Raw genomic sequence first — 24538 nt, forward strand, 5'->3', positions numbered from 1 at the left:
TCTCTTGAATTGTGGTGCCTAGAATTGGACACAATTTCCAGGTGTGGTCTAACCAAGGTGGAATAGAGGGCTAGCATTACTTCCCTAGATCTAGACACTAGACTCCTATTGATGCAGGACAAAATCCCATTGACTTCTTTTGCTACCGCATCACATTGTTGTCTCATGTTTAACTTGTTGTCCACAAGGACTCCAAGATCTTTTTCACACGTACTGCTCTCGAGCCAGGCATTGTCCCCCATTCTGTATCTTTGCATTTCGTTTTTTCTGCCTAAGTGGAGTATCTTGCATTTGTCCCTGTTGAACTTCATATAGTAAGTTTTGGCCATTCATCTCTAATCTATGAAAGCTGACTGGCACAACCTGGGGATCACAACCAGACACAGTAAAGACATCTGCCCTTGCGCTATGCTACTCTGCTGCTGAGTATGCATGCCCAGTGTGGAACACATCTCACCATGCTAAAACAGTAGATGTGGCTCTTAATGAGACATGCCGCATTATCACGGGGTGTCTGCGCCCTACACCACTGGTGAAATTACACTGTCTAGCCGGTATTGCAGCACCTGACATCCGCAGGGAAGTCGCAGCCAATAGTGAAAGGATCAAGACAGAGACATCTCCAGCTCATCCCCTGTTTGGATATCAGCCAGCACGTCAACGACTTAAATCAAGAAATAGTTTTCTAAGATCTTCAGAGACACTCGCTGGAACACCTCAGCAAGCGAGAGTCCAAAAGTGGCAGGCTCAAACCCAGAACCTCAATCAATGGCTGATACCAAATTAATAAAGATGTTGAACAGGACCGGGCCCAGGACAGAAGCCTGCGGCACTCCGCTCGTCTCTTCTTTCCAGCTTAAGAGGCTGATGGGGAAAACGAAGGGGCCTGAAGCTGTTAGGAATGGTGGGAGTTGAAGTCCAAAACACCTGGAGGGCCCAAGTTGGCCCATGCCTAAACTAGGCCCGTGATTCAATTTCCCAATCGTAGTAGTTGTGGTTGCTAAGCAACCCAGAGATAGTCCTGACTGAGTCACTTGCAGGTCGACTGCTAGGCCGGGCACTCTGCCTATGAGTGAGGCGGTTGCTTCACAATGCTGTGGTTGTGGCTCCGTTTTCACACACACCAGCCTGCTATTTCGCATCCCAAATTATGCAATTTCCTAGTTTCTGGCCTTTCTCGATGCGGTTGTATCAAAGCAACGCTGTCCCGGCCTAGCTTGGGGTGAATGTCATATCATTCTTGGCCATGCAAAAGGAATTTAGGGAAAGAATCCTTCACTCTAATCTATCTAGGTTAATTACTCATTGAGGGCTGGAGACTTGTGTGGTCAGGGATGAAACCAAACAGTTGTAACTGGCCACTCAAAAAACCAGAGAATTTCAGACAGGTATCAATCAGGACCAGCTAACATCTCCCAACAAAGGGTTCCCCCAGGCAGGAAACAGCCCAGCCTTGAAGCTGCTAGGCTTTTCAGTGCTAATCAAGGTGGGCAACTGCAACATTCCCACTTGCCTCCAACAGACAAGAGTTCTTTCTCCCACCTTGGGCATTCCACAAATATATAAATCTCACTTGCCTAGTTTCCAAAAGACCTCACAACATCTGAGGATGCCTGCCATAGATGTGCATGAAATGTCAGGAAAGAATGCTTCTGGAACATGACCATACAGCCTGGAAAACTCACAGCGACCCAATAAGTAAAAAACCTACAACAACCCAGTGATTCCGGCCATTAAAGCCTTCGACAACATCTGAAGTATTGTCGAAGGCTTTAATGGCCGGAATCACTGGGTTGTTGTAGGTTTTTCCAGGCTATATGGCCATGTTCTGGAGGCAATTTTTCTCCTGACGTTTCGCCTGCATCTATGGCAAGCATCCTCACTATCTCTGAGGATGCTTGCCATAGATGCAGGTGAAACGTCAGGAGAAAAATTGCCTCCAGAACATGGCCATATAGCCTGGAAAAACCTACAACAACCCAATAAGTGCCATATTTACTCGAGTCTACTGTGCCATTCTGGTTGCAGGGAGCTTTGAGATGGTTGAACAGAAGCTCTCCGAAGCTCTAGGTGCTCTTACTGCCTATTACAGGGAAAACCAGCTGACCCCTAACCCATCTAAAACACAGACATGTGCCTTTCATCTCAAAAACAGAGAAGCATCCCGAGCTCTGAGGATTATTACCTGGGAAGGAATCCCACTGGAGCATTGCAGCGCACCCAAATACCTGGGAGTCACTCTGAATCGTGCTCTGACCTACAAGAAGCACTGCCTGAATATCAAGCAAAAAGTGGGCGCTAGAAACAATATCATATGAAAGCTGACTGGCACAACCTGGGGATCACAACCAGACACAGTGAAGACATCTGCCCTTGCGCTATGCTACTCTGCTGCTGAGTACGCATGCCCAGTGTGGAACACATCTCACCACGCTAAAACAGTGGATGTGGCTCTTAATGAGACATACCACATTATCACGGGGTATCTGTGCCCTACACCACTGGAGAAATTACACTCCTTAGCCGGTATTGCACCACCTGACATCCGCTGGAAAGTAGCAGGCAATAGTGAAAGGACCAAGGCAGTGACATCGCCAGCCCATCCCTTGTTTGGGTATCAGCCAGCACGTCAACGACTTAAATCAAGAAATAGTTTTCTTAGATCTACAGAGACACTTGCTGGAACACCTCAGCAAGCGAGAGTCCAAAAGTGGCAGGCTCAAACCCAGAATCTCAATCCGTGCATGATACCAAATAAGAGACTCCCTCCTGGGCACACAGAAGACTGGGCGACTTGGAAGGCGCTGAACAGACTGCGCTCTGGCACCACGAGATGCAGAGCCAACCTCAAGAAATGGGGCTACAAAGTTGAATCCACGACATGCACGTGCGGAGAAGAGCAAACCACTGACCACCTGCTGCAATGCAACCTGAGCCCTGCCACATGCACAATGGAGGACCTTCTTGCGGCAACACCAGAGGCACTCCCAAGTGGCCAGATACTGGTCAAAGGACATTTACTCAACTACCAAGTTTGCAAAATTTGTGGTTTTTTTATCTGTTTGTTTGGTTCTGTTAGAAATGTAATACAATGGTATGGTTGCTGATGACACGATAAATAAATAAATACTGTGCCATTGAATGTAATGCATATCACAAATTTCAAAATCCTGAAACCCAAAAAAGTATTTGCTCACTTGCCTAGATTCCAACAGACCTCACAACCTCTGAGAATGCCTGCCATAGATGTGTGCGAAACATCAGAAGAGAATGCTTCTGGAACATGGCCATAAAGCCCAGAAAACTCACAGCAACCCAGTGATTCTGGCCATAAATGTCTTTGACAACATAATTCTAAATCCCTTGTGAAAACTAGGATTCCATAGGATTTAAGGATATCATGGAGTTATAATGGTGCAGTGGAAGGGCCCCCCAAAACATGAGCATGATATGAGATGCCTGCTAAGGATTTCACACAGTCAACACTGACCCATTGATGTTTGCCCATCCAGTTGCTATATCCACAATTCAGGGCATTTCATAGGTGAGCACTCTTCTTGTAGAGCAGGCATGGGCAAATTTTGGCCCTCCAAGTATTTTGGACTTCCACAATTTCTAATAGCCCGTGGAAGTTGAAGTCCAAAACACATGGAGGGCCGAAGTTTGCCCATGCCTGTTGTAGAGCATGCACCCCCAATCCCACCCTTGTGGTCCCTTCTCCTTTTCCATCAAAGAATCTTTCTCACAGTGAGCAGACGGATCAGATCCTTATTGGCTTGGAATGGCGGCTGGCTTTGCTGGAGCATCCTGAGTTCCCACGCCGGCTCAAACAGGCTCTGCAACTTGCTCAGGTTGAGTTGTCCACCTTCCACGCGATCCGGCATGGCTTCGTGCAACATGACCAGGTCCTTGAGGTGGACGCCCACAATGGGAATCTTGAAGCCGGAGCAATCGGCATATGCCCGTCGGTACGATCCGTAATTTCCACTCGACGAAAGCAACTCTGTCATTTCGGAGAGTGCCTGTGCAAGGAAAAGAGAAGCAAGCCTTATCTGAGAAGAGAGTACGGTTGGTATATGACAGGCATGGATGGATTTCACCTCATTCCTCAGATATAGGCCCCTTCTACAATGCCATATAAAATCCAGAACTGAATTACATGGCAGTTTAGACTCATAATCCAGTTCAAAACTGTCAGGTTTTACAATGTATTGTAATGTAATATAGCTGAGTCATGCACTGCTAATAGGCTTCTATTGGAAATGCTGAGTCATGCATTAACTGTATATAGAACTTCATTTGGGGAATGTGTTCTGGCCTAGTCCAGGTGATTGTGAATGATGCAATCCTGGGTCTGAGTTAAGTTAATGAGTTGGGAGTCAATCAGAGATTGCTATGTGTGATTGTATAGAATTGTATATAAGGAGGTCATGTAGAGTGTATACTCCCTCCTTGTGCTGTGATGCTGTTCATCGAAGGCTCTATGTAACTGATTAAAAGAACCTGTCTGCTAAGACAAGATATAACTGTGTGCTGTGGTAAGTTTGTAGTGTCATCTAGATTGGAGGGGAAAACAATAGCAAAACTGACAATGGCCAGGCATGTGCTCAAGTGTCTGTAAAAGAGTTCCAGAGTGACTGCAGTTTGTGCGAGCAGTTGACTGAAAATACTGTGCAGGAAGAAGCTACTGGAAAGCGCTGAAGTTGTGCAACTGATCTGCTGCTGAATTGTGAAATTAATCTCAACAGGTTATGGGCCCAGAACCAGAAAGCCGTCTCTGCCATTATGGTCTTCAGTGGTCTCTGCTGCAAGTCTTTGAGCTAGATTGTCTGTGTTTTGTCAGTGCATGAGGAGGGGTGTCAGGTTTTACAATGTACTGTAATGTAATATAGATGAGTCATGCACTGCTAATAGGCTTCTATTGGAATCCACAACAAAAACAGATATGGATCTCCTCTGATAATCTGGATTATATGGCAATGTAGAAGGGGCCATAGAGTTAGCAGGTCTCAGAGCCTGGACCCTCTTCTCCAGTCCTTAGTGTGAAGGGGATGAATCTCAGGGCAAAAGCACTGACTTCAGAAATAAATATAAATATATATATTCATGTATATGTCAACTTGGTATATAAATCAAGGGCATATTTTGCAGCCAAAATTACAGATTTTGATTTAACCCCTGAATAAGTCGAGAGTCATTCTGTAGAGATATGAAAGTACCAATGCTGCCTCAGGGATTTTGTTCTTTTTTAGGGTCATTTTCTGGGATGGGCTGATTTCTTTCCTTTCAACACTCTAATTGAGATTGAAGGTAACCCCCTCACCCACCCACCCCCAGGACTCTTCAAAAGATGGTTCAAAATCAGGGAATTCATAGTTTTGCCAAGGACACCAGGCTGAAATGATCCCGTAATCCCCTATCTCTCCCACATGTGGGAATCTAAGGCTTTTTCCATGGCCCAACTATTATGAACTTTCCCCCACTTTCATAAACTTTATGGAACTTAAATCAACTTTTAAAGGACTTTGGAACTCTTGGGAACCCTCTTGCCAAAACCCTATGAATTCATATGATTTTCACCAATCTTTATGGATTTTTGATGAACTTTGGAGGGATGGAGGGCTGACATGGTTCCCCTTTGACTTTGCATGATCTATCCCTCATGAATTTCTTGTATGTCCCCCTTCCCCATATCATTATATGTGAGTGTGTCTATATTTTGAAAAATGAAGGAAAAGCCTCTGTTTCATAAGACCAGCAACTCTCGTGGCTCAGGAAGTCCTTCCATGACCCCTGAGTTGGTAATCCCTTAACAAAAGGTTTCACCAAGCCCATTTGCATGGACAATAAATAAATGGCTCTGATCAAAACCAGGCCTCGGAGGGCAAGGCCAGACCACCTGGAGTGATAGGATCAATGGGCATTTTAATCGCCCAACACAAAAGGCATCTTGCTGACTGCGAGGAACCAGGAAGTTCGCTACAGCCTCTCCATTGTGTCAATCCTAAACAGCCTCTAGGGGCTAGACCAAAAAAGTGAATTCAAGAAGTCAAACAATAACCCTGGCTAGGCTTGAGAGCCTAAAGGTCATCGCCCAGCCATTTAGCAAACACTGGTCATCTTAATCCAGTCAACTAGACATTTCTTCATTGTCTCCCTGTTGCCCACCTCCCTTCCACCTCATTGCCTGAGAGGCCAAAGCAGGGCTCAGGCCACCATTGGCTCTCCTGCTGGCTTGCTGACATCACAGCCAATCATAACAATGCCAGCTCAGAAGGGGGGGGAGGGGGGCATGGGAACTTTTGAATCTGAATGCTATAAATATTGTATCTTTTTGCACAGAGGGCATGTTGATTTTGTTGGCAGATTACTGCAATCGTCATCCTTTCCAGCTGGAATGAAATTAAAAAAAAAAACCCTCGATGGCTTTCTCTTCAACTTAGTGAGATTTATTCTGTAATATTGGCTACTCTTTCTCACCAGGCAACCCACAATGGCTTGGGCCTATCCACAGCCATTCTAAATTGCTCGACAACGTAATCAGAGAAGGGTATGGTTCTTTATTGATAAGATTCAAGGTACAGTACTCACATTGACCAGTGAAAAAGTCAACCCAGTTTTCTTGAGTTGATTTTTGACTAGACTTCTACATGTGTCTTTAGGGTAATTGTGTGCATATGTATTTCCAGTTTGTTAGATCTGTGTGAGTGTATTTTTGGTTCGTTTATTTAAATGGTATATTCTGTACAACTGTGATTGAGGCTTAACCTCTTTTCTAAATTATATCACTGGGACTGCCACTTGCAAAATCACCAGGAATCATTTCTAGGTGTCACATTTTTGGTATGGAATCCGGTGTAGTTCAATCTGGCAAAACTACCAAGGGAGCGAGACCTGGAGAAGTTTTCTAAATGGCTGCCAAAACAAACCCAAGTGTAATTTTGGCCATCAAATCTGGTGCTTTTGGGCAGCACAGTGTACAGTTGCCAAGAAGATAGCCCCCATCTCATAGCACTTTGGGGCTAAAGCTTCTCCCTCCTCACCAGTTCCTTACCTTTGTGACTTCAGACGGGAGGAGTGCATGCGTGTCCTTGAGCCGAGCTATGGCACTGTGGCAGAGTCCTCCCACGATTGCCATCAGGGTGCTGAAATTCTGCAATTGTCTTAATTTCTGCAATGGAATTGGGGAAAAGACAGAAAGGGGTAAAACAGGAGATCCTGGTTAACTCAGTTCCCACCTCCATCCACTACTTTACATTTCTCTTCCAGGAAAGTTGTTTGCTGCAATTGGCAACCTTACCTGCGTAACACGGATGAACTTGGTGAAGACTTCGGCTCGCTGTTGGGGTGTGGGCCTGTTGAGGACCATGACCATCACCCACTGAGAGATGCTGTTGCATAAGGTGATAGCACGCTCTAGCGCTGGACTGCCCCGCACTGACCCACAAAGTACGTAATTCCGGAAGTCCAGGTACTGACCAATATAAGAATAATACAATAAAAATAATGTTCTACTGGATCAGGCCACTCTAAATGCTTTCACACATCTTTGTCCATTCCAAGTAGATGGCTAGATTTTGGACATTTGATAATGGAATGTACCATTTAATGGTTGTGTAATACAGGGAATTTTAGCACGTGCTGCTTATCATTCAACCAAATAGCAAGCAAAATCCATTGAAATTCCTTCTTCTATACCAGGGCTTCTTAAACATTTCCCCTTGGGACAATTTTTGGCCCCCAGAATTTTTATTTGTGTGTGTGTGTGTGTGTGTGTGTGTGTGTGTGTGTGTGTATATATATATATACACTGTTTGTTTTGAGTGACATCATAACTCAAAATCCGCTGGACAAATTGCCACCAAATTTAGCCACAAGAAACCTACTAAACCAAGGAGTGGCCATCACTCAAAGTGTTGTCACTTGGGAGTTGTTGTTGCTGGGATTTATAGTTAACCTACACTCAAAGAGCATTCTGAACTCCACCAACGATGGAATTGAACCAAACGTGGCACACAGGACTCCCATGACCAATAGAAAACACTATAAGGGTTTGGTGGGAATTGACCTTGAGTTTGGGAGTTGTAGTTCACCTACAACCAAAGAGCATTCTGAAACCCACGAATGACAGAATTGGAGCAAACTTCCCATACAGAACAAATTGCCACCAAATTTGGCAACAAGACACCTACTAACCCAAGGAGTGACCATCACTCAAAAAATTGATTTTGTCATTTGGGAGTTGTAGTTGGTGGGATTTATAGTTCACCTACAATCAAAGAGCATTCTGAATCCCACCAACAATGGAATTGAACCAAACTTGGCACACAGTTCTCCCATGACCAACAGAAAATACTGGAAGGGTTTGGTGGGCAGTGTCCTTTGGTTTTGGAGTTGTAGTTCACCTACATCCAGAGATCACTGTGGACTCAAACAATGATGGATCTGGAGTAAACTTTACATGAATACTCAATATGCCCAAATGTGAACACTGGTGGAGTTTGGGGAAAATAGAATCTTGACATTTGGGAGTTGTAGTTGCTGGGATTCACAGTTCACCTACAATCAATGAGCATTCTGAACCTCACGAACGACAGAATCGGGGCAAACTTCCCACACAGAATCCCCATGACCAACAGAAAATACTTAAGGCCATCCAATCCAACTCCCTTCATCAATGCAAGAAAATGTAATCAAAGCCCTTCTGACAAAGAGCCATCCAGCCATAGATATAGATAGATTCACACACAGAGAGAGATATAGTATCATAGATTTGAAAGGGACCCCTAAAGAAGAACAATGATATGTCGCATGTTCCAGAGTAGGCAAACCAGACAATCTCCACATCAACACTGACAAAGAAACAGCAAGAAATACTGTTTACCCACAAGCATAAATAAATTACATATATTAGAAACCAACACTTTCTCATTACTTTCCAGATCATCAGACTGGGCCACAGAAATGCGTGGCAGGGGACGGCTAGAACAATATACTTTAAAAACAAGGTGAATACATGTACATATGAGCCTGAGGTTTGGGCAGTTCATACCGAGAGGTGGCAGAAGGCCTTGAATTCCAGGTAGCTGAGGTGGCTGGCTAGCTCATCTGCATCAAGGTGGTCAAAAAGCAGCGAAACTTTCCGTTTCTTGCCACAACCGGGGCTGCTTTGGCAACTGAGAGAATGGTCCCACGTCTGGGTTACTCTGGAGGGAAAGAGTCAGAAAGCTAGGACATGTGCTGGACTTGAAAATCCCTTTGCATGCACATTAGAACCTTTGTCTGCCAGAAGGTTCCTGGGAAACATGGTAGATGTGTTAGCAAAGTAAGTGTACATGGGGGGTATGGGTATGTGGAGACACTAAACAACCAACAGACAGATTCCATTTATAGCTCTGGTATAAAAAGAGGATTTTAAGGAAAAGGACAAATCAAGAGTTAAGACCCTTCAACCGATGAGAAATAGTGTTTTACAATTAAGAGAAGAATTAGAGCTACAGCCCCACAGTCTTTCACATTTAGTAAACGAAACACAGAAAAACTGGGGATTAAAAATTACTAGCTCTAGAGGAGGCATGGGTAAACTTGGGCCCTCCAGGTGTTTTGGATTTCAACTCCCACAATTCCTGACAGCTGGAAGGAGGAAGGGAGAAGGAAGGAGAGAGAGAGAAGGAAGGAGGAAGGGAGAGAAAGAAGGAGAGAGAGAGAGAAGGAAGGAGGAAGGGAGAAGGAAGGAGGAAGGGAGAGAAAGAAGGAGAGAGAGAGAAGGAAGGAGGAAGGGAGAGAAGGAGAGAGAGAGAAGGAAGGAGGAAGAAGGAAGGAGGGAGAGAGAAGGAAGGAGAGAGAGAGAAGGAAGAAGAGAGAGAGAAGGAAGGAGGAAGGAAGGAGGAAGGGAGAGAAGAAAGGTGAGAGAGAGAGAAAGAAGGAGGAAGGGAGAGAGGGGGGAAGGGAGAAGGAAAGAGGAAGGGAGAAGGAAGGAGGGAGAGAGAAGGAGGGAGAGAGAAGGAAGGAGGGAGAGAGAAGGAAGGAGGAAGGGAGAGAAGGAAGGAGAGAGAGAGAAGGAAGGAGGAAGGGAGAGAAGGAAGGAGAGAAAGAGGGGGAAGGGAGAAGGAAGGAGGGAGAGAAAGAGAAGGAAGGGGGAGAAGGAAGGAGAAAGAGAGAAGGAAGGAGAGAGAGAGATAAGGAAGGAGGAAGGGAGAGAAGGAAGGAGAGAGAGGGGGGAAGGGAGAAGGAAGGAGGGAGAGAAAGAGAAGGAAGGGAGAGAAGGAAGGAGAAAGAGAGAAGGAAGGAGAGAGAGAGAAGGAATGGAGAGAAGAAAGGAGAGAGAGGGGGAAGGGAGAAGGAAGGAGGGAGAGAAAGAGAAGGAAGGAGAAAGAGAGAAGGAAGGAGGAAGGGAGAGAAGGAGAGAGAGAGAAGGAAGGAGGAAGGGAGAAGGAAGGAGGGAGAGAGAAGGAAGGAGGGAGAGGGAAGGAAGGAGGAAGGGAGAGAAGGAAGGAGAGAGAGAAGGAAGGAGGAAGGGAGAGAAGGAAGGAGAGAGAGGGGGGGAAGGGAGAAGGAAGGAGGGAGAGAAAGAGAAGGAAGAGAGAGAAGGAAGGAGAAAGAGAGAAGGAAGGAGGAAAGGAGAGAAGGAAGGAGAGAGAAGGTAGGAGGAAGGGAGAAGGAAGGAGGGAGATAGAAGGAAGGAGAGAGAAGGAAGAAGGAAGGGAGAGAAGGAAGGGAGAAGGATAGAGGGAGAGAGAAGGAAGGAGGAAGGGAGAAGGAAGGAGGGATATGGAAAAAAGAGATAGAGCAGCACTGTGCCCCGAAAAACACACCTCTTTCACCCATCTGGTCCACCCTTGTATCCTGTTACCATACCTCCTTCTCTGCCTCTCAGATCTCGCTCCTGAAGATTGCAATGAAGTGGCGCAGGGGCGCACATGCGAGATCTGAGAGGCAAAGAAGGAAGTATGGTAATAGGAAAATTACCATACTGAAATCAAATCTGATGTTTTTAAAAATTTTATTTGGTTTACTTTGGAAGAGGGGTAACCTTATACGGCGAGTATATCCCAAACTCTATATTTTAACTGGAAAAGTTGGGGGTCGTCTTGTATACACAGCCAAAAAATACAGTAATTTGCAAATAGTTGCAGGCAGGCAAAATTAACCTGCTTCCCCATGTTGAGCCTTCTCCCACCTTGAAAACAGTTCTGGAAAGGCTTTAATTAAGGTCTTTCTCCTCTTTCGTCACCCCATTTTAGGATTACAACCTGGAAGATTTATGGGAGGGGAACAAAATCAATGTCTAGAATGAACTTCTAGCATCCAGACGAGGAAAGTGATCCAAAACTAATATTCTCTAGGTCAGTATTTTGTGAACCAAAAAGAAATCAGACTCACACGGTGGATGTGTCAAGCAGATTGCAGCATTCCTTATGGCCTTCTTTCTTCACCACTTCCAAAATCTCAGCAATAGCCTCTTCTAAATGCGGATCCAGATGGAAGGCCTCGGGATATTTAATGAGCCAATACCTGAAGCCAGAGGCAGAGATTAAGCCTGAGATCATGACGACTGTCACAACTCGGTAGGGACAATCCTGATCTTCCTCTGCCACCCCACTTTTCCATCTGCACTCAGAGACATAGAAGACCTTTTATATTCCCAACAGGCATGTATTTGAATGTGATGGGATGGACAGAACATTCCTCGAGTCCTTTACACAAATGATAAATCATTTTCATACCTGAGAATGAACAATTCTCTCACACCAGAAGCGACTTGCAGTTTCTCAAGTCGCTCCTGACACGACAAAAATAATATTACAATATAATGGTATAGTACAATGTAGTACTATATAATACTGATATTGTAGTATGCGAATAATATAATATATTGTATGTATATGTATCTTGTAAGCCGCTCTGAGTCCCCTTTCGGGGTGAGAAGGGCGGCATATAAATGTCATAAATAAATAAATAAATATTTATATTCCGTCCTTCTCACCCTGCAGGGGACTCATACATATACATGGTAAACATTCAATGTCATAGACACACAACATATATAGACAGATACACAGAGGCTATTTAACATTCCAGCTTTTTCATGAGGGTATTCTGGCCACCAGGGGAGCTGTTGCTTCACCGTCCATTTGTGACACTGATGAAATACTTCCTCATTATTTGCATGCTTGCTAGAGATTTTTATGGTGTCGTAAATTAGCCTCCCCACATAAGCAGTATCTAAATTTTCTACTTGACAGATGGATTGTGGCGCAGCTGGCTGAGTGTCAGCTGAATTAAGATCACTCTGACCAAAAGGTCATGAGTTCGAAGCCAGCCCGGGTTGGAGTGGGTTTCCAACCAATTGTGTAGCCTGTTGTTGACCTTTGCAATCCGAAAGACAGTTGCATCTGTCAAGTAGGAAAATAAGGTACCACCTTAAAGTGTGGGGAGGCTATATTAACTAATTTATGAGGCTATAAAAAAGACTCCAGCAAAAGCATGCGGAGAATGCGGAAGTACTTCATCAGTGTCACAAATGGACGGTGAAGTGACAGCTCCCCTGGTGGCCAGAAGGTGGAATGTTAAATAGCCTCTGAGTGTCTGTCTATATATGTTGTGTGTCTATATATGTTGGCATTGAATGTTTGCCATATATGTGTACACTGTAATCCGCCCTGAGTCCCCTGCGGGGTGAGAAGGGCGGAATATAAAAGCTGTAAATAAATAAATAAATAAATAATAAACTGTCTTTTGGGCTGCAAAGGTCGACAGCAAGCTACACAAATTGGTTGGAAGCTCGCTCCGACCCGGGCTGGCTTTGAACTCATGACCTTTTGGTCAGTAGAGGTCTTAATGCAGCTGACTCCCAGCCAGCTGCGCCACAGTCCCGGTGCTAATCTTGGGGAAGATGTAGCTGGTGCTCAAAAACATACCCAGCCTACATACCATACGCTGCACTTTGCCCACCCCTGCATTTTTACAGAAATGTTGGGGAGAAAAAGGGAATTATGGTGAAATAATTCTGACCGGATGAAGTGGCAGATCCTCAGCTGGCGTGCCTGCAGCTTCTCCTTGGATGCTTTTTGGTATGTAGCAAGTTGAGTTAAGAGTTATTTCAAATTTTTGAGCAAAACAAACAACCCACATGCTTACCGCAATCTCCTTTCCTCTGCTCCCTCAAGAGTTACTAGTAACTGCTCTAAATAATCTCCTTTTCTCCTTCAAACGTTACCAGTAACTAAACTCTATATCAGAGCTGGGAATCAAGTGGCCCTCCAGATGTTTTGATGCTTCCTCATTACTGATCATGCTGACTGGTGTTGCTGGGATTTGCAGTCCAGCAACACTTGGAAGGCTACATTATTCCATTACTCCATCCCAACTGAGTGTCAACGTTCTATGGTTACTGTCTTACTAAATAAAGCTGACACTAATTTTTAATGGAATTTTGTCCCTGAATCCTTCTTTTTTAAGGACTATCCCAGTTATGCAAATGCTTATAAGCCTGCAAAACGTGGAGTGTCTACAGAAGTCACATGCAACTTCTGGAACGATTCCATCAGCGCTGCCTCCGGAAAATCCTGCAAATCTCTTGGGAAGGCAGGCGGACAAATGTCAGTGTGCTGGAAGAAGCAAAGACCACCAGCATTGAAGTGATGGTCCTCTGCCATCAACTCGGCTGGACCAGCCACGTTCTCTGGATGCCCGACCACCGTCTCCCAAAGCAGTTGCTCTACTCCAAACTCAAGAACGGAAAACTGAATGTTGGTGGGCAGGAAAAGAGATTTAAAGATGGGCTCAAAGGCAACCTTAAAAACTCTGGCATAGACACTGAGAACTAGGAAGCCCTTGAGCACTCCAGCTGGAGGTCAGCTGTGACCAGCAGTGCTGCCGAATTTGAAGAGGCACGAAAGAGAGAAACGTGCCAAGAGGAAGGCGCGTCAAGCCAACCCCGACCAAGAGCGCCTTCCACTTGGAAACCAATGCCCTCATTGCGGGAGAAGATGCAGGTCAAGAATAGGGCTTCACAGCCACCTACGGATCCACAAGAATACTAATCCTGGAAGACTATCCTACTCGTCCAACGAGGGATCGCCTAAGTAAGTAAGTTATGCAAATCTTGGAATTCTCCAATGCATTCTGATCCTTTCCTCTTTCTTTCTCAGAAAGAGGAAAATGCAGAATTATAGCAGTTTGATGCCACTTTTTCTGTCCCATACATGCTTTGGGTTTATAGCTGGGTACAAAGTTAAGATCTCAGATTCAAAGATCTCAGATTCAAACGCCATGGCCCACAGCACTAAATGAGGTGTTTCCCCCAAAGCAATCCAGAGTTACCCGCTCCAAAAGGATATAACTTCAGGAGGTGCCGTGCGAGCTCTGCAGACGGGACCACCCAACTGTGGACTGTCAATGTCATGTTCACCGTGAAGTCGCTGGTGCACAGGTTCCCATCCAAATCTAGAGGAGGAGGGAAAGAGTTAAGCTGATTTTATTTGCAAGCAAAGGGGAAGTAGAACTGGACTGCAAAGTGGAAATGGAGAAGGCCTGTCAAAAGTAGAAAGTGGAAAGAAGAAGGCTTTCTGCTCTGGAGTCTGCACCAGTGGATTCAAATTACAAGAAAGTCAGTTCTGGTTAAATCTTAGGAAGAACCTCCTGACAGTAAGAGCTGTTTGACAGTAGACCACACTGTCTTGGATGGTGGAAACTCTCCTTTGTTGAAGATGTGTCACTAAAGGTGAGAACCTGTCAAGGAGACTAGCTATAGATTTCTCTACTGGCACAGAGTTGGACTAGATGACCCCAGGGTACCTTTGAAATCTATATAAATAAAAATGTAATGTTCGTTTGTGGGATTAACAGAACTCAAAAACCATTGGAAGAATTGACACCAAATTTGGACACAAGACACCTAACAACCCAATGTATGTCCTTCACTCAAAAAAATTGATTTTGTCATTTGGGAGTTGTAGTTGCTGGGATTTATAGTTCACCTACAATCAAAGAGCATTCTGAACCCCACCAACGATGGAATTGAACCAAACGTGGCACACAGTTCTCCCATGGCCAACAGAAAATACTGGAAGGGTTTGGTGGGTAGTGTCCTTTGGTTTTGGAGTTGTAGTTCACCTACATCCAGAGAGCATTGTGGACTCAAACAATGATGGATCTGAACCAAACTCTACACGAATATTCCATATGCCCAAATGTGAACACTGGTGGAGTTTGGGGAAAATATAATCTTGACATTTGGGAGTTGTAGTTGCTGGGATTTATAGTTCAATCACAGACCCCACCAATGATAGAATTGGGCCAAACCTCCCACACAGAACCCACATGTGGGCCACAGCAACGCGTGGCAGGGAATGGCTAGTCTATATAAATAAAAATGTAACATTAGTTTGTGGGATTAACATAACTCAAAAACCACTGGACAAATTGACACCAAATTTGACACAAGACACCTATCAGGCCAACAAGTGACCATCACTCATAAAAACACTGAAAAACACAGTGGAAGAGACTTAAAAAGCAAAAAAACCCAAACCCATTACAATGCATGCACAAAGCCATACACACACACACACACAAAACACAGACTGGGCCACAGTAACGCATGGCAGGGGACAGCTAGTGATTCTATAATTCTGTATTCTATGAAAGATACCCTATAGCATCTGGTATTCAAAAGCTAATTTTGCTTTCCCTTCCACCCTATATACCACACTGGCTCAAAGTTAACAGGTGGGATAGAGAAGGAATCATAAGATGGTCAGATATTAATATTAAGGACATTTAGGGAACATGTGCTATTCGGTCATTGTTGTACTTCTGCTCCTATTATCTTTGACCATTGGCTTTTCTATTTGTGTCTGATGAGTTGGAGAATTGCAACATCTGGGGGCCCCAAGTTGCCTATCACAGTTTTAAGGGGAAAGTGGTACTTAACAAAGCTTTCCCTATTCAATACCTGGATTAGTCCCAGGTTGATTTGAAAACAAGTCATGATAGCTAAGTCTTGATACCCAAAGGGCCCCAATCCCTTGGCTTCTACGACCACCAGCCCAATCCAGCCCTGGCCAGAGATAAATTACCAAAAGAGCGAAGGCACTTCTCAATCAGCTCCTCCAAAGTGCAGGACCGGTTCAGTTCTCCCAGGGTGAGGGAGGCTATGGCCTGATTGATTTCCCTGGGGTTAGGGCAAGTCATGCGCCGCCTGCTCTTCCTCCGGTAGATCTTGCCGGTGCCTGGGATGGTCCCGGTGTTGGTCATGCTGGGAGCCTCTGCCCGGGATTTCCTACAAAAGCATTCAACATTTCACAGGTGGTAAAATAGGATATATGTGGCAAAGCCACATCAGGGTGCATTTAGGCAAGAAGTGAGCAAAAGTTATTAATGAAGGCAAATACTACTATTGTGGGCAGAGAAACCTAGGTATTTACGCACATAGTTTAAGAGAGCTGGGAAAAACCTAAATGAGCATACTGTTGATAGCAAGTCTTTAGCCCACTTCTTCTATTTCCCTTACTGAACTGACTTTTGCAGTTTGAATCCAGTTTGCAGCAACTGAAATAAACCAAGGGGGAAAGCAGGAGGAGAAAAGAAACTGGATCATTTTAAAAGCAGGAGATCAAGTGCGATAGCAGATGATTAATGGGGATGGTCCTTGCCTAATTAGGCTAAACAGACCATTGGAAAAAGCTTTAGAGACAACGGGTTGTTGTAGGTTTTCCGGGCTGTATGACCATGTTCTAGAAGCATTCTCTCCTGACGTTTCGCCTGCATCTGTGGCAAGCATCCTCAGATGATGCTTGCCACTGAGGATGCTTTCCACAGATGCAGATCAAATGTCAGGAGAGAATGCATCTAGAAGATGGCCATACAGCCCGAAAAACACTGAGGATGCTTGCCACAGATGCAGGTGAAACGTCAGGAGAGAATGCTTCTAAAACATGGCCATACAACCCGAAAATCACTGAGGATGCTTGCCACAGATGCAGGTGAAACATAGGAGAGAATGCTTCTGGAACATGGCCATACAACCCGAAAATCACTGTGGATGCTTGTCACAGATGCAGGTGAAACATAGGAGAGAATGCTTCTAGAACATGGCCATACAGCCCGAAAAATGCTGAGGATGCGTGCCACCGATGCAGGTGAAACGTCAGGAGAGAATGCTTCTAGAACATGGCCATACAACCCGAAAAACACTGAGGATGCTTGCCACAGATGCAGGTGAAACGTCAGGAGAGTGCTTCTAGAACATGGCCATACAGCTCAAAAAACACTGAGAATGCTTGCCACGGATGCAGGTGAAATGTCAGGAGAGAATGCTTCTAGAACATGGCCATACAACCCGAAAATCACTGAGGATGCTTGCCACAGATGCAGGTGAAATGTCAGGAGAGAATGCTTCTAGAACATGGGCACACAACCCAAAAAACACTGAGGATGCTTGCCACAGATGCAGGTGAAATATCAGGAGAGAATGCTTCTAGAACTTGGCCATACAGCCCTAAAAACACTGAGGATGCTTGCCACAGAGGCAGGCGAAACGTCAGGAGAGAATGCTTCTAGAACATGGCCATACAGCCTGAAAAGCACTGAGGATGCTTGCCACAGATGCAGGCGAAACATCAGGAGAGAATGCTTCTAGGACATGGCCATATAGCCCAAAAAACCTACAACAATCCAGTGATTCCGGCCATGAAAGCCTTCGACAATACTTTAGAGACATCCATTACAACTATAGTATCCTGCATCGAAGGAAGCCGAGTACAAGGCTGGAAACATGGCAGGTGCTTCAGTGTAGGTAGGACACAGCCTTCTCTTGGGGGTGATGAAAAATGCAAAGAGCAAAATATGAGGGTGGAATGAAAAGTAATGCCTCCACCTTTGTAACTCCTCAACAGATGGCAGTACTGGTATGCGGCAGGTACTGGCTTGTTCAGTAGACTCTCCTCTACAGTTCCATTTTGATAGGAAGCCTTAGCATTGAATGGTTGTGTTGTTAAAGTGCGAAGTATGAAACCCTGTGCAGACGGTTGATCAATGCGACTTCAGCAACGTGTAGTCATTGAATTCTTGACAGCAGAAGGTGTCACCCTAAAGAAGATTCATCAGAGAATGCAAGCTGTTTATGGTGATTGTGTTGATGCGAGTACTGTGCTTTGTTGGGTGAGTAGTTTTAAAGATGTTGAAGCAACACCTTCTGCTGTCAAGAATTCAATGACTGCATGTTGCTTAAGTCGCATTGACCGACTGTCTGCACAGGGTTCCATACTTCACACTTTAACAACACAACTGTTCAATGCTAAGGCTTCCTGCCTAAATGGAACTGTAGAGGAGAGTCTACTGAACAAGCCAGTACCTGCCGCATACCAGTACAGCCATCTGTTGAGGAGTTACGAAAGTGGAGGCATTACTTTTCATTCAACCCTCGTACATTGAACAAACTGTCAAACTCATGCTTCATCGTGGATGTTAAAAGACATTTCAGGCATCAAACTTCTCAAGCAAAGTTCTATGCCTTTTGGCTCTCACTTATCTCCTTTGAGGTCAGCTTACTTCCTTTGCTGTAAACTCATATCGAAATGAAAAAGGTTTGTGCTCAGTTTATTCAGCAGAGTGGAAAAAGTGTGTGTGTGTAGGGTGGGTGGGGGGACTTGTCCTTCCCAAAAGACTCTGTCAAAAGCAAACTGCTGCAGCCTCTGTTAACTTATGAGTTCTTCATTAATAACTTCTGCCATCTTCACCTCACTCTGATGTTGCTTGGCCACACACGTTCCAATTTACATCTATGAAATATTAGAGTGTGGGTCTGGTGGCATCGGCAAGGAGAAATTAAACATTTTAGACATTTCCACTGATGTTTCGCTAATTAACGTCACTCAACCATTCCCCAAAACATAATTAAAACCTCATCACATAGGGACCTCATCACATGGATTTAGGTACTTCTTTATGGGAGTGATCCTGGACTCATCGCTGAGGTCTCAGCGGTGGCCGGGAGAGCTTTTGCACAGTTAAAACTTGTGCACCAGCTGCACCCGTACCTTGAGAAGTTTGACTTGACCACAGTGGTCCACGCTCTGGTTACATCCCATATAGATTTCTGCAACACTCTCTACGTGGGGTTGCCTCTGAAGACTGCCCGGAAGCTGCAATTAGTCCAGCGCTCGGTAGCCAGGCCACTGACAGGAGCTGGGTACAGGGAGCGCACAACTCCCTGGCTGCACCAGCTCCACTGGTTGCCAATAAGCTTCCGAGCACAATTCAAAGTTCTGGTTTTAACCTATAAATTCCTATATGGTTCTGGCCCAGTTTACCTGTCTGAACGTATTCTCCCCTATGAACTATCAAGGATGTTAAGATCTTCCACAGAGGCCCTGCTCTTGGTCCCACCACCTTTGCAAGCGTGTTTGGTGGGGACGAGAGACAGGACCTTCTCTGTGGTGGGCCCTCGACTATGGAACTCTCTCCCGAGTGAGATTAGATCTGCCCCCTCCCTGTTGTCCTTCAGGAGGCTAGTGAAATGCTGGTCATGGAACGAAGAATTCCCAGAATAATGGCTGAGACTGGTTACAGACCAAAGTGAGTGACCACATATGCGGACTGAGTTGAACATGATTTTACCTTGGCGATTTGGTATATATGTATTTTAATCTTGTATTGTTGTATGATGTTTTAACTTGTATTAGTAGCATTGAATCCTTGCTGTAAGCCGATCTGAGTCCTTCTACGGAGGTGAGAAGATCGGGATATAATTTTTTAAAATAAATAAATAATAAAAAATATGCGGGGAGACTAATTTAACTAATCTATGACACCATAAAAAAATCTCCAGCAACGTGCAAAAGAATGAGGAAGTACTCCATCCGTGTCACAAGTGGACAGTGAAGTGACAGCTCCCCCAGTGGTCGGAATAACCTCACGAAGCTGGAATGTTAAATAGCCTCTGTATGTCTGTTTATATATGTTGTGTGCAGAGGTGGCCTTAGGTAATTTTCAACAGTAAGCAAACAGTATTTTGGTGCCCCCCCCCCCCTCCAACCAATCACTGATATATATTTTCTGTTCCTCATGGGAGTTCCTTGTGCCATATTTGGTTCAATTCCATCATTGGTGGAGTTCAGAATGCTCTTTGATTGTAGGTGAACTATACATCCCAGTAACTACAACTTGCATATGTCAAGGTCTATTTCCCCCCAAGAGCACCTCAAGAGCGCCCCTGGGCAAAATCAACTCTACTGCAAAGGCATACTTTGCGTAATAGGTTGAGCCGCCCCTGGTTGTGTGTCTATGGCATTGAATGTTTGCCATGTATATGTGCATTGTGATCCGCCCTGAGTCCCCTGCGGGGTGAGAAGGGCAGAATATAAATACTGTAAATGAATAAATGAATAGATATTCCCCCCTGTTATTTGGGAGTTGTACTTTCTTCGTTGCAGCACGCTGGCAAAACGGAGTCCCACGGAGGCCATCCCATAATAATAATAATAATAATAATAATAATAATACTTTATTTGTACCCTGCTACCATCTCCCCAAGGGACTCGGTACGGCTTACATGAGGCCAAGCCCACAGCACATCAATAAACAAAGGCGACACAGCCACTTCTAGAGGCCACCCATGGGAATCCGTCTTGCCAGTGAGAGAAGACTCCATTTTCAAAAGTCTGGGCTCTGTGTGCCAAGTTTGGTATTGATCAGTCATTGGATGAGAGTCTCAGGGGACTGAGAAAATGAGTGAAGGTACTGCAAGTCCCATTATCCATAGCACATCCTCTCCCTAACCACACTGGAATGTTGAGTTGGCCATGGGGGCTCTCTGTGCCAAGTTCGGCCTTGATCTATCATTGCATGAGGATGGTGTTTTTGGGACTCCTGATTCTAGAAGGCAAGGAAAGTGAAGGGATGTGGGAAGAAGACTGGGAAAGGTCATGGGATGTCTGGCCATCCCTGAAGACGGACCTTGCCGGGAGAGAACGGGGTAAGATGATTTCCCCACTCTTCCCAACACTCTCCCCCACTTTCCCTGCATCCCTCCTGCATGTCTGATGAAGTCCACAGACTCTTCTGCATTTCCTCCATCTCCTTTCTGTACATCTGTAAATAAACCACAAATCCAGAAGCAATGTTCCTTCCTCTTGCTCAACTTCCTTCCATGCATATATATATATATATTGTGCAGTTGCACACATGCACACAAAGGGCATTGCAATGTATCAGCTTCTTTTTAAATACATTTTAACTGTACCCTCAACTCGCTTCTGACACGATAAATAAAATAAAAATTGGGGGTCACCACGACAGGAAAAACTGCATTAAGGGGTCGCGGCATTACGAAGGTTGAGAAACACTGGGCTAGACAAAAGAGCAGAAGTTACTACTGGGGAAATATGGGCAAAAATACACTTTGAAGCAGAAAACTTTTGGAACATTCTGTACTGAGTTTCCTCCTCTTCTCTCACTCCTTCTGAGTTGAATGCAAACAAACAAGGACATCTAATCACCTCTCAGCAAAAGTTTGCTCTAGGTGGTCAGTTGATACATTCACACCTAGCTCCAGCAGACAAGAGTCCTTTGTCTCACCCTGGTCATTCCACAGATATATAAACCCTTTTTCTTAGTTCCAACAGACCTCACTACCTCTGAGGATGCTTGCCATAGATGCAGGCGAAGCGTCAGGAGAGAATGCCTCTAGACCATGGCCATATAGCCCGAAAAAACCTACAACAACCCACTACTTCTACACTTTAAACTCAAGTAAACTGAGGCAAAAGGGGATAACGGGAAGAGGAAAGAGCACACTTCAAAATCAGTTGAAAAAGCGGAATGACAGAGAACTAACCAGGGCTTAGAGAAGAGAATGATGCTGGGGAAAATAGAAGGAAAAAGGAAGAGGGGCCGACCAAGGGCAAGATGGATGGATGGCATCCTTGAAATGACTGGATTCACCTTGAAGGAGCTGGGGGTAGTGGCAGCCGACAGGGAGCTCTGGCGTGAGCTGGTTCATGAGGTCACAAAGTGTCGGAAGCAACTGAACGAATGAACAACAACAAACAACTAGGACTCTCTGCCACATTGGAGGGTATATATGACCAAACTGAAGCCAAAAGGGGAGTCTAATCTTTTTTAGGACCATCCTTTCTGGGACACTTGGATTGTATGTTAAACCAAAGCTTAGGAAAAAACATCCATTTTTGAATTAAACCCTTCACAATCTCCCAGCAATTACCAGTATTATATTGAGAAAGAAAAACTTTTGCAAGTTGTACTTGAAAAGTATTCAGTATAATGCTGACCTCACACAAACTCACTTTTCTTTGACATCGACAGAATGAGGCAACTGGAGACTTTATTATTGCAAAAAATTAAAAAAAGGACTCCTAGTCATACAAAGTTGTCCTTAGTTCTTCTGAATTCAGGGTTGGGCACTTCAAATATGCAGAGTCTTTGGTTGCAAAACTCTCCCTTTGTCAGATTTGACAGCCTTGCGTCTCTCGGCGCAGAAGTGACCTTTGCCAAGGGACACAAGAAATGGAAATGTGCCACCTACGCAGGGCCATTGTTCCGCATCTCAACTAAAGGCAGTAAAGGAAGCGTGTGGAAGTTGACAGTATCCCAGCATTCAGGCGTCACCTTTGCATCTTGAGGAGCGTGATAGACATCCAACAATAGCTCTCTCTCTCTTTCAAAGACATACGTGGGGAAGGAGAAGCAAACCCCTTTCAACTGTCTCAATTTGACAGGGACTGTCCCAATTAATACTCTTGGATGGCATCCTTGAAGTCTGACCACCATGTCAGACTACACAGAGAAGCCATTGAAATCCACAAACATGTGGACAATTTCAACAGAAAGGAAGAAACCATGAAAATGAACAAAATCTGGCTACCAGTATTAAAAAATCCTAAAATTGCAACAGCAAAAACAGCAGAGAGAAAAACAGGCAGGGACATCTAATCACCTTTCAAGAAGAGTTTGCTCCAGGCACAGTCAGCCCATTGTATGCTAATCAAGGTGGTCAGTTGAAAGATTCACACCTAGCCCAACTTACAAAAGCCCTTTGTCTCACCCAGGTCATTCCACAGATATATAAACCCCTTTTTTCCCAGTTCCAGCAGACCTCACCTCTGAGGATGCTTGCCATAGATGCAAGGCGAAACGTCAGGAGAAATGCCTCTAGAACATGGCCATATAGCCCTAAAAAACCCACAAGAACTGAGAATACTCTTGTTATTCCACTGTGTGTGCTGCATCTAACATGTTCCAGTTTTTCCGTCATGGTCCCTGTGAATCGCACATATAGCAGAAAGTACCATATGTGCGAATTCACAGATGACCACTCGGAGAAACACAGTTACAGGTAAGCATCTACTTCTCCGTTGTGGTCCCTGTGAATTCGCACAAATGGTACTTTCTGCCATATGTGCAATATCACAGGTGACCACTCGGAGAAACACGGTTACAGGTAAGCACCTACTTCTCCGTTGTGGTTCCTGTGAATTCGCACATATGGTACTTTCTGCTATATGTATGAATTCACAGGTGACCACTCGGAGAAACACGGTTACAGGTAAGCATCTACTTCTCCGTTGTGGTCCCTGTGAATTCGCACATATGGTACTTTCTGCCATATGTGCAAATTCATAGGTGACCACTCGGAGAAACACGGTTACAGGTAAGCATATACTTCTCCGTTGTGGTCCCTGTGAATTCGCACATATAGTACTTTCTGCCATATGTGCGATTCACAGGTGACCACTCAAAGAAACACGGCTACAGGTAAGCATCTCCGTTGTGGTCTCTGTGAATTCGCACATATGGTACTTTCTGCCATATGTGCAAATTCACAGGTGACCACTCGGAGAAACATGGTTACAGGTAGGCATCTACTTCTCCGTTGTGGTCCCTGTGAATTCGCACATATGGTACTTTCTGGGTTTCTGCCATATGTGCAAATTCACAGGTGACCACTCGGAGAAACATGGTTACAGGTAAGCATCTACTTCTCCGTTGTAGTCCCTGTGAATTCGCACATATGGTATTTTCTGCCATACATGCAAATTCACAGGTAAACACACGGAGAAACACGGTTACAGATAAATAACCTATACTTTTCACTCCTCCTCTGAGTTTTCCCTCAGCTTATTTCTATTGTTGTAAACAGAAGCAAAAATAGTTTGCAGTCATTTAAGGAGAGGAATCCACCTTTTCCAGGAGGCTCAGGCAAAAGCAAATTGCTGCTGCCTTTCCAGTGTATATCAACACTGCAAAATTCATGCATTTTGACATCATTTTAACTGCCATGACTCAAAGCTATGGAATCATGAGAATTTGTAATGTTTAGCATTTGGGTGCCTCACCAAACTACAAATCCCAACATTTATTTATTTATTTACGACATTCACTTCACTTTATTTCTTAATTAGTCGCTCTCCACCAAAGTGCTCTGAGCGACTTACAATCTAAAATAGCATTTCACAATATAAAAACATTCAACATAAAAACATTCAGCAGTGACTATTTGGCAAATTAGATCTGA

The 24538-nt window shown here is 44.6% G+C and overlaps 1 protein-coding gene across 1 annotated transcript in view; it reads right to left on the minus strand.

The window, feature by feature from the left end:
* The window catches only part of LOC137094953 (RAS guanyl-releasing protein 4-like), a 44791-nt gene that overhangs the window by 18112 nt on the left and 2141 nt on the right, over positions 1 to 24538 (minus strand). Inside the window, exons 2-9 of the mRNA XM_067460965.1 lie at positions 16083 to 16285; positions 14343 to 14448; positions 13015 to 13077; positions 11383 to 11514; positions 9053 to 9206; positions 7301 to 7474; positions 7055 to 7171; positions 3747 to 4022 (exon numbers count right to left, since the gene is read on the minus strand). Of these exons, the coding sequence (XP_067317066.1) occupies positions 3747 to 4022; positions 7055 to 7171; positions 7301 to 7474; positions 9053 to 9206; positions 11383 to 11514; positions 13015 to 13077; positions 14343 to 14448; positions 16083 to 16285 (1225 nt within the window). The remainder of the gene's footprint in view (positions 1 to 3746; positions 4023 to 7054; positions 7172 to 7300; positions 7475 to 9052; positions 9207 to 11382; positions 11515 to 13014; positions 13078 to 14342; positions 14449 to 16082; positions 16286 to 24538) is intronic.

The sequence above is a fragment of the Anolis sagrei genome, chromosome X, assembly GCF_037176765.1.
Source record: "Anolis sagrei isolate rAnoSag1 chromosome X, rAnoSag1.mat, whole genome shotgun sequence".
NCBI lineage: Eukaryota > Metazoa > Chordata > Lepidosauria > Squamata > Dactyloidae > Anolis > Anolis sagrei.